The sequence below is a fragment of the Penaeus chinensis genome, chromosome 14, assembly GCF_019202785.1.
Source record: "Penaeus chinensis breed Huanghai No. 1 chromosome 14, ASM1920278v2, whole genome shotgun sequence".
NCBI classification, from domain to species: domain Eukaryota; kingdom Metazoa; phylum Arthropoda; class Malacostraca; order Decapoda; family Penaeidae; genus Penaeus; species Penaeus chinensis.
Genome location: NC_061832.1, coordinates 16,180,734 through 16,191,182, shown reverse-complemented (window position 1 = coordinate 16,191,182; position 10,449 = coordinate 16,180,734). Strand labels below are relative to the sequence as shown.

The 10,449-nt window shown below is 35.9% G+C and overlaps 1 protein-coding gene across 1 annotated transcript in view; it reads left to right on the top strand.

The window, feature by feature from the left end:
* The window catches only part of LOC125032101, a 10,115-nt gene extending 1,379 nt beyond the window's left edge, over positions 1–8,736 (top strand). Inside the window, exons 1-2 of the mRNA XM_047623092.1 lie at positions 1–2,215; positions 4,138–8,736. The exon at positions 1–2,215 is cut by the window's left edge and continues 1,379 nt beyond it. Of these exons, the coding sequence (XP_047479048.1) occupies positions 2,096–2,215; positions 4,138–4,644 (627 nt within the window). The 5' untranslated portion in view covers positions 1–2,095 and the 3' untranslated portion in view covers positions 4,645–8,736. The remainder of the gene's footprint in view (positions 2,216–4,137) is intronic.
* The last annotated feature ends 1,713 nt before the right edge of the window (positions 8,737–10,449 follow it).

Here is a 10,449-nt window from a genome sequence, read left to right as displayed (position 1 = left end):
CAAATAATTTGATGTGAATGATTGGATATTCATACACTTTGCTGGTGTTCATAACTTCTATTTGCCTGCTCTAACCAAAATATGGAAGGTGCATTTCTATGAAGTATCTACGTGGAACATCCATTATCACTGATGTTTCATCAAGAAAGCATTCACTGGAATAACTTGATTGGTATGATAGGACCCCAGAATTGTGCTAGAGCTATCTGGTAAGCTACAACACATGCTGGTTTAGTAAAGGTATGGGAGCATTCCTTTTCTTCATGCTCTTCCTGCCGTGCCGTGAGTATAGCAGATTGTAATTCTGGGTGATTCAACCTGGGTAGAGGAGAATGGTGTCACATCATTTACCTTTAGGCTTCATCGTACTGGAGCAGCTGTCATATGGTCATGAGATACCGTATGTATAATCAGATACAAAAGTTGTGTTGTTAATTCTGGTTAAGTACCAAACATCTAGTAAATTCTGTTAGGTCCTCCATATAGTTTCACAGGTTTTATTCAATTGGCAGACAAAGACACAACACAGCTATTGTCATTCACTGTACTTGTCATATGCTTATGGGAAGAAGAACGGCTATAACCTTTTTGGCTTTTTCATAGGCTTGTTTTAGGGGAGTTCTGAACTATAGCATGGATCATCTGCTTCTGTGAGTGGCCAGTGCAGAGTGTATTTAGACATGCATTAGAACTGAGAAACTGTAAGCCATGCAGTGTCAGGCTGATTGATTTCCTTGATTGGTAGATTATTTTTTTTTTTTTTTTTTTTTTTTTTTATGAAACTTTTTAAAACTAGTTGAGAAACTTGATAAAACCTATCTTGGTTCCTCTTGAATTTTAGAAAAATGTGATCTACTAGAATTAACACTTTTCATTTCATTTGAAGTCATTGTTAGCATATACATGGGCTTGTAAACGCACAACACAAATGGAAATCACAGGATGTTAGTAAGGGTCATGGGTTGGCTTGGAAAAAAATAAATAAATAAAGATAAATTAATCAATTAATTAATTAATAAAAAAAATTATGATGATGATAGATCAGCAAATAGGAGAAAGTATTAATATGCTTAATGTGCATATTTACTCAAATCTTTTGGAATACACAACATCATTGATTATAACCTGAAATTGGAAAATAGTTGAATAGATAATGAAAGTTTGATTTGATACGCCTGTCTAGGGTAACTTGAGAAACAATCTACATATAATAAAGTTTTGTTATTGTAGGGTTGTCAGTCCAAGGATATCATTCCATTATCCAAATTTACAATACATGATATTGAATCAGAGAAGAAATCATGTAAGTTTCTTGCCATGTCATCAACAGTGGATTAATGTATGCGAGAAATGATGGAGGGAAAGTTGGTTTTACAGGCATATGTGAAGAACTACAAGCAAGTATTTTTGATGATTAAAAGAGCAGTTCATTAGTTGAAGTCACAAACAAGTGAAATATCTCATCTGATATAAAGAGTTCAATATACTCATTCAAACATACACTTGTCACACATTCATAAGTGAGCTGAAATATCTGCACACCCTTACCAATACACGGACACTCTCACTTTTTCTTATTCTCTGATGCTAGCACATACACTATAAATATATGTATACATACTTATATGTACAGATAAGTAGATCTATATATAATTACATGTTTGTAATTGTTTGGATTGTCACTTTACCAAGATTAGATACTAGAGACCTCATCGGGTGTTGTACAAAAAAATGCTTGTGTGTGAGTCGCTGGGATGTCGCACAAAGCTTGGAATGTGTTCTGTTTAGATCTCCTTTTGACGTCTGTGCTTCCGTTTTCTCTTCAAGGACTTTCAGATTGTGTAATGCATGATCCTCCTCCTTCTTCTTTTTTGTGGCTGTGTGTGCAATTAACCATCTTTGTGTTTGGAAAGAGTTTCGCAATGAACCCGCCGCCACTCCCACACCCCCTCCCCTCCCCTCCCTCAAGGACACCTCCCTTCCCCTTCCCCCCCTTCTCCCCCATCCCTCTTTTACCACTTGGAATTTAGGCCCTCGACACATTTTTGAAGAGAGGTAAAGATTTTCAAGTTTTGATACATTTCAGGATAAACTGATGTCTGATGCCCCAATGGGATCAGTAGAAATTTCGGACAGTGTGAATGGCAGTAGTTTGACCTCAGAGAATGGCACATTCCTGATATCTGCTCCCGACAGTGAACCACATGGAAAGATGGTGAGTGCATCCTCGCCGGCTCGGTATGAAAACAACGGACCAACAGCGAGTGAACAACTTATTGTATTGGCTTCAGTAAAAGACACACAGAGATAAACAGTAAACAATAAACAGCAAACATACTACACAGTGGTTCACTTTGTATGGCTGAGTGATTACCTGACCATTGCCTGAAACAAAGTTGGTTTGCTTGATACAGTAAAACCTCCATGATTCAGCAGAGAATGGGCCAAATTATGCCGAAATTTCAAACACCACATGGTAATACCTTTTGGATTGGAAATTTAAAAAGGATATGTGTGTGTATGTGTGTTTAGACATTTTTCTTGTTCGTGCTATGCGTTCTCTTTAAGTGTGTTTGTGTTACTTATTCTAGAATGTTACTGAAAGAGTGTTTTACCTGGAGAAGCCCCTCAATGTATTGGAAAAACATACAGCATAGACCATTCCTATGAATATACTTCCCTTTGTGTGAAGAATAGTACAGTTATATATACAGCTTATATTTATCAATATGAAGTAATACCATCAAAGTTCTTCAGACTAGAGAAAAAAAAGACTAACATAGTAGCTGGAAATTGAGGAATGCTGAATTATGGAGTTGTTATTGTAACCTTTCTTAATAGCACTAGTAAAGTAATGATAGAACATTGTTTGTAAAGCTGACATTATCATTAAGCTTTGTACAACAGACTAGATAAGCATGGTAGACCTTTAAACACACTATCAGGCATACTTGCAAGTGACTAAGTGTTCTGCCTTTCATTTGCCACATAATACTAATAGTAGGTTAGTTAGTGAATGTAGAGAATAGGTAAAATAATCTGTATAGACATGATTTTCATTTCTATAGATATTCTTTCTTGTAACAAATGAAATTGCCTCTATTGTCCTTCTTCCTTTCACAAGATTATGTGAAAATATGAAGTCAAAGTATTCCATAACTACACCCCATTTGTGCACCACAGTGCATGATATTTCAACTTTAAGCAGTTCATCTATAAATAACTTCTTATTGTCTGCAACCACTTTCTTCAATTAAACTGTAGCAAATATATTGCACTGTTTATATAAAATCAGGATTGTTCATTTGCTCTCACTGGAAATAAATAAACCTTGTGTGCTATTACCTTTTTCTTTCTTTCATTGAAAACACAGCAGACAAGGAGATGGAGAATTAATAAACCCAGAGAGGAGACTGTGTGTTTTCCTTAAACTGTATGGTGGTGTGGACTTTCATTGTATGATTTTCTGGGCCTACTAACCCAATTTAAAAGATCAAATTGTGTAATTCACTTTATTTGCTGCTGTATGTGTGGAGTGTCACTTCTTTTTTCTTTCTTTTTTCTTTATTCGAGCACTGATTATTATTATTTTTTTTTTCTAAGTTGTCAGTTTTTTGGTTTGTGAGGCTGTTATGTTGGAATTAGTTAATGCACACTATTGGAGTCTGTTTGCATTTTGTGCTGATTGATGCTTGTGCTTCTTTGACTGCTAGTGGTTTTGAGCTGTCTCTTCTCTTGTATTCCCCCCCCCCCCCCTGCCTTCTAGTTTTTTCCATATATTGAACCTCATATTCATAAATAGCAAACAGTATAGGTAAAAATGAATACTTTTACAAAGAAAGATATTTAATTGATACATCTTTGTTGAATTACATATGTATTAGAAAAACACATCATTCTGAGGGAGAGTTAATCAAAGAGTGTCGGTTACATTTCCTGTGCTGTGGAAGTATTCATTCTCATTCATACCTTCTTCTGCAATTGTCTCAGTGAACCTCTGTTCTTCATACTCACTGCCTTGTTGGCTTTTCAGAAAAAGGACAACTTGTTCCTTCCCTGTTATGCAAAAACCCTTTTGTATTGTCTTCTGTATTCTTTTCCCCAAATCTGCATTGACTTTCCTCACTTCCATTTCAGCCTGGAGTTTTATTCCCTGAACAAGACCTCAAAAATGACGAAGAAGAGAAGGAAACTCATGCCAGAGATCTTTACGAGGACTATGACACAGACGCGCACCACGAGATGTTGACAAACCATTCTCGGGGGGAGCTGGATGAGTATGAGATGGAACTAACCAACTGGCCACCGGTGATAAACTCGACAGAAGCTCAAGGAGACGGAGATGATAACCAGCTTAGCATTTTTACAGGCTTACTTAACATCTCTCTAGAAGATGACTTAACCATGTATATCATCATTGGAGCAGCAGGCCTTCTTCTCTTCATTATCATTGTCATCACATCCATCGTCGTTTACCGCAAAAAATACCCCGTTCGCCTGGGGTTAGGGCGCAAGTTCGACACTTTCCAGAACCCCATATACGAGAAAACGGTAGTGAGGATGCCCATGCAGGTAGAAGAAACAGAGGTAGGGAGGAAGAAGAGTGATGCGGAGGAAATGAGTGATTGCACAGTGTTAGAATGAGTTGGACTTTGTATTTCACATGAAATAGCAGGATGAGTTTGTGCTTGAACGGTATAATGTGATTGATAGTCTAGTCTGGATGAAGAGTTTGATTTTTTATCATTTTATAGTATTTTCAAATTGAAAGTATTGCAGTATTTGCTTTGGAAAGTGAAAGTACAGGTATGGCTTATAAAGCATCGAGAGAAACGAATTTTATTGAAGGAAAGGTGATTCTGCTGTATTAGCTAGTATTAAGACATTCCTCTTGGCCTGCAAGAAAAAAAAACAAAAACGGAAGAGTGCAGGAAAGTGTCTTATGGGTCCAATTTAAGTGATACATGCAATTCTTGTCATGTCGTTGGTGATCTCATGCTCCAGGATTTTTCTAATGATAATCAATAATGTATATTTAGAATTATAATCCACTTTGTAGTGAATGGAACAAAAAAAACTGCACTTGACAAGGATAATCAAATGATACACATTGACAAGAATTGCATATGGGCATTTTATATTATGTGCAACATGAAAGTGTATTATTAATTTTTAGGAACATTTTATTTTTTGATACCTGGATTGACCCAAATCTGTTTTGTTACGATTCTTGTGTCCCAAGATAATAATCCTCGTCAGGGAGATATTGACGTCAGAATTAGTCTGATAATGTATGCATGGTTAACGTTTGTGTACCAGTATGGATGATTTACAATATCTGCTCCTTATAGCTGTTATTATCACTGTTCATTGGAAGTGATATAGGGAAAAGGAATATGGAGTAATCCAAATGCATTCAGACAGAGATATTTGAACTTATTATTTTTAAACTCCTGATAAAATTGCTGACTTGCTTCCGTTGGATGATAGCCCATGGAGTAAGTTCGTATTATTTCAGGAATTGATTATTACTTTAGGTACACCAACTGCAGATTTTACCACCACTTTTGTAGGCGTGAGTTCTAAGAGTAGACCTAAGAATAGACAGATTACTGATCTACACAGTGCATAACCTGTGTTTAATAAAAGTATCATAAGTCCTGTTCTGGTGTCCTGGCACAGGTTGCAGCTAAATACTAGAAGTCAGTATTTATTTAATCTCAACACTATGTATTGCTTACATATCTCTACATTGTGCTAAACTTTTAAAAAGTCCAGATGTAAGATGGGCTGTTGTCTTCACTCACCCTTTGATCACCGGTGCTCTACTAGAGTAAGGTTTTTTTGTTTGAAATCTCAGTTAGTTTTAGGAACCTATCTATTTTTTTATAAGATGTTGCATGGTGCTTTAAGTTTATTGAGCTCAGTTTTATTTCAGAGCTGTAGATGGCTGAGAACAAGCTTTGTTTTATATGTTTTTATTCTATATGTTTATGACCAAATAGTGAATGTGACCAGTGCTGCTATTCCCTTGGATTCTCAAGCTAAACGTCTACAGCTTCAGCTTTGATGTTTGTTTGTTTTTATGTTGGGAATTTTTTGTCTTCATTTTACGCTTCTGGTTCTCGAGGAAATCTTCGCATTCATCAAAGATTTTCCAAGTACAAATGAAGACAAGTTATTTGCATTTTTCAAAAAGAAAGAAAAGCCGAAGAATCCAATATTACTATATTATGAATGCAAGTTATTTTCATAGAGTAAGTTTAGCAAAAAGGGATAAGAAAATTCAAGCTTTGATTTTCTTGTAAATGGAAAGTCACGTAACATTCTGTTTTGTGCCAAAGTTCTGTAAATACACTAGTTTTGTCAATACCTCAGAATGTTGGGATATTTTTTGTTGTACCTGATTCTATGGGTATTTGACCAAGCACAAATTGTATTTTATGTATAAAGTGCAGTGCATCCTTACCGTAAGGAGTCGGGTGGGATTGGTGTAGTTCGTCCTTTGTGAAGCATTGGAGAGCACATTATGTTGACTTCCTGCATCGTTGTTGATTGAGATAATCATTGCCATGAAAATCACTTCTCACTTTCACAGTTTTATAATGTAATTGACCTGGTTACGGGATTGAAGCAAATAGTGAACAATGGCAGCTTTATATGGTGATTATAAGTTTTCTTCTTTCTTTTTCTTTTTTGATTTTTTTTTTTTTTTTTTTTTTTTTTTTTTTTTTTTTTGCTGTAGTTCTTTTTCTTTTTTACTTCAAAGTTCTTTACAGGAAGGAAGCACTGCATAAATAAAAGCAAAACTATAGTGTTGGTTAGATTGCAAAAGAGTAAACCCAAGAGCTGCTAATCATTCAAGTATTATATCATGTACACTGTTTTTGAAAATTCATGTATTGCTGATATCTGTTAACCACAGGTATGTATTCTTTTGTAATGCCTCCATTTCCATACAGTAGTCGCAACTGCCACTCCCCTTTTTTTATTGTGTACATTTACAGCTGCAATGTGTATGAACCCACACTTATTTCTAGTCAAGTAACAAATCATGTGTGCTAATTCTTGGTTCTCTAAACTGTAGCTTACAATTTGCCCTTGCTTGCATATGTGCAGATCCTACGGGGAGGTGTCGTGCGTTGGCGGGTGATTTTCTCCAGGGTCTGTAGCGTGTTGCTGCCGAGATTCATCCAGGGCAGTTCTGATTTAAGCGAAATTCTTTATTTTGTGATACAGACATAAACCAATGTTAAAATTGTCTCGTGCCCTGGATCTACCTCTCCTATAGACATCGCTTGCTGGTGATATATCCTGATGTAGCTTTTTCGTCTGCAATACTGTACTTTATTTTTCATCTTTGTCTTCTTCTAAATTGGAAAAGTCAGAGCAGACTAGAACTATAGTTATAATTCATCCAATTTTTTATGTTTTTTTTTTTTTAATGTTTTGTCTTTGGTATATTGCTCAGATTATTGTGATGCAATAATACTCATTGTGGCTCAAGTTAGTAGTGAATTCAGTATTGTAGAATGATCTTTATTTCCCAGCTTTCTACAGTTGTTGAAATAGTAAATAACTAAATATTCTGAATGTGGGCTTGTGTCTTGCACTGTAAATTATTTAGCCTGCAAAAAGACGACAGATTTTTAAAGAGCTGGAAAAACATGGGATTACCAACCAGAATATCAAAATGTATTAATTAGTAGTATTTGCACTTTAAAGAGCATTAGATCTGAAGTAAAATATTCAATAATAGTCTCTGGTTTTGTTTTGGTTTGGATGAAGTAATGTTTGGTACATAAAAATACACATCAGAATATATGCTCAATGTCAGAGGTGGCTGGTGGATTTTGACAGATAATTTTTTCAGTACAGTAGAACTAAATGTTGAAAAGTAATGGGCAGGTAATTAAAAGCTACCAGGTATTAAAGACTGAAGTTATTGTTTAAGAAAGTGATATAGGATCTTTTTTTAGCACTGTGCTTAAAAAAAAAAAAAAGTTTTTCCATGTATCTTTGGTAATGAAGAGACCTCTGTTTGGGAAAAAGGTCTTCACTTAAGGTGAAATTATATTGAAATTTTCTCATTAAGTAATTTCTAATATATAGCCATACCAGTCTTAAGAAGTGAATAATACTCATAACAAATATTTGCCAGCTTATAGGTATTACATCCTGTGAAGTTAGCAGTCAGTTTGCATTACTGTATGACTCTTTGTCCACAAAATTTGTAATGACCAGATTTTGAGATTGGACGGAGATTCTTTCAAAAAAAATATAGTAAGAGCTATTTTATTAATGAAAGCAAATTTCTTAAGGTGAAATGTGGCTACTTGGCATTGATTAGAAATGGCAAAATCCGGTGTTAGGATTATCATCGAATTGAGAGTAAGTCTATGGATGCCATTTTATCTTATAGCTAAGCAATTGTAATTTGTATAAGTTTAAAAAGAAACTTCATTTGTCGTTGTAATTTTTAACAACTAGAAATCACAAGCATTTCATTATCATCTGCTAGTTTAGGTTTTTATCATGTAACAAAAAAAAAAAAGAAAATTAAAAATGCATTGTCTTTCATGGTGAAAGTGACTTTTCTGTCCTGTTGTCATGAAGCAGGTGTTGTTGGTGAAGTTATGTGGTCCCTCATTATAATGCAACAATAATCAATTGCTTGTAATCTTCCTATTTTCTATACTGTATGGAAGCTTTCATTAGTAAATGTTGATAAGTTTGTGCATGCATTTTCTTTGCCTTCTATATTGTGATGACTATGATTTGTTTCAGATCTGGTTTATTGAATGCAACCTTTTTTTTTTAAATGTACCACTTATCATATAATCTGAAGATTTAGGCACTAGGGTATTTATCCAAACTTGAAACATAGTAGATAATATTCAGAAAGAAGAAATAGCTATTTCCGAGGTGTTTCTCTTGCTCCTGTGTTATAACTATTATATTGGGAAATGAGAAGATTAACAGCAATATAGAAATGCAGCAGATATCATTAGGACTAAATATTTGCTAGGAAAGATCATAGAATGTACAAATACTTGCAGAGTATGAAGATAGAAAATATTTATATTTGAGAAACACAACCATTATAGATGGCTGAGTGTTTTTGTAGCCTTTTCACTACCAAGAACCTCTTGTATATTTTAAGTCCCCAGTTCTTTGAAGGTCCATGTACTTTACATGCTGTTATTATTATCAAGAGAGGAGAGGATCGCTTGCCTAAAAGACGTGAACAAGACAGGGTTGGTCTGAGTGGAGGTAATTGAGGGCTTAGCTTGAGGTTTATTGTGGCAGGCAGGGCAGTTGCTTGCTTCTGTCCGATTGAATGTCAGATTCATGAGGTTTATTGTGGCAGGCAGGGCAGTTGCTTGCTTCTGTCCGATTGAATGTCAGATTCATTCAGTCATGGCAAGGAGGGGTGGGTTTGGAAGGGGAGATGTAGGTTACCCAGAAGGCATTCACCTTGGGTCAACTAGTTTGGGTGATGGGATGTGAGAGAAACCGCTGCTTCCTGCAATGTTGGAGGACTTTGACAGGGTTTAAAGGATTTTTTTTACTAGAACAGAATGTCTTAAGATTTCAACGGTCATGGTAATTAGGGTAGTTTAATAGTGAATGGGGTAGAAAGATGGGAAGTAAATGGGGTAGGATAGGGATTGATAGAACGTGGAATGGTTAAGGGCAAAGGGTGATTAGATCAATTGCAGGCTAAATGGTTAATGGTTACAAAGAAAAATATATGTGCTTGACATTAAGTCATATAGCTCTATAGAAAGGTCTAATAATGAAAAATGTATAGAGGGGATTTAGTTGATGATTAAATGTGACGTCAAGTCATTTAACAGTTCAGGAAGGGAAGGGTTAACAAGGGGGATTAGATCATTAAAAAAGAAAAAAAAAAAAAAAATTAAAGGAAGATGTGTGTGATTTTACAAGGATGTCTGTTAGGAAGGCAGGGATTAGCAAAGGAGACAGAGAAGTTTAAGGGCAATTAGATCACAGTTTCGGGGGGAATGTCAGGAGGGAGAGAATCCAGGGAATGGAGTTGCTGTGGCAAAGGGTCACATCCAGGGGGAAACAGGAAGGATAATGAGGAAGGAGGAGGGCATGATGCAGATGAAGCAGGGGGAATGGGATGTGTAGGGAGGGAGTGGGAGGAAGGAGTGTAGGGGGAACATAAGTAGGAGGATGGATGCAAGTCAGTAGTTACTTCGAGTGTAGAAGAAATGGGAGTAGAAAGATCGGAGGATGGATGAGGTTCAGGCATTTTATCTTGGGGTCATGATTAGATAGTTTTGAATGTCTTCCTTCTTTGACAGCCTCTTGGGGGGATGGTGTAGCACTGTTTTGATGCTGCATCATAGTCCATGAGGCAGGCGAGTAATTCTCCTTCACATTCTGACCAATCCTTGTTGTAGACACGGCAGTTTGCTG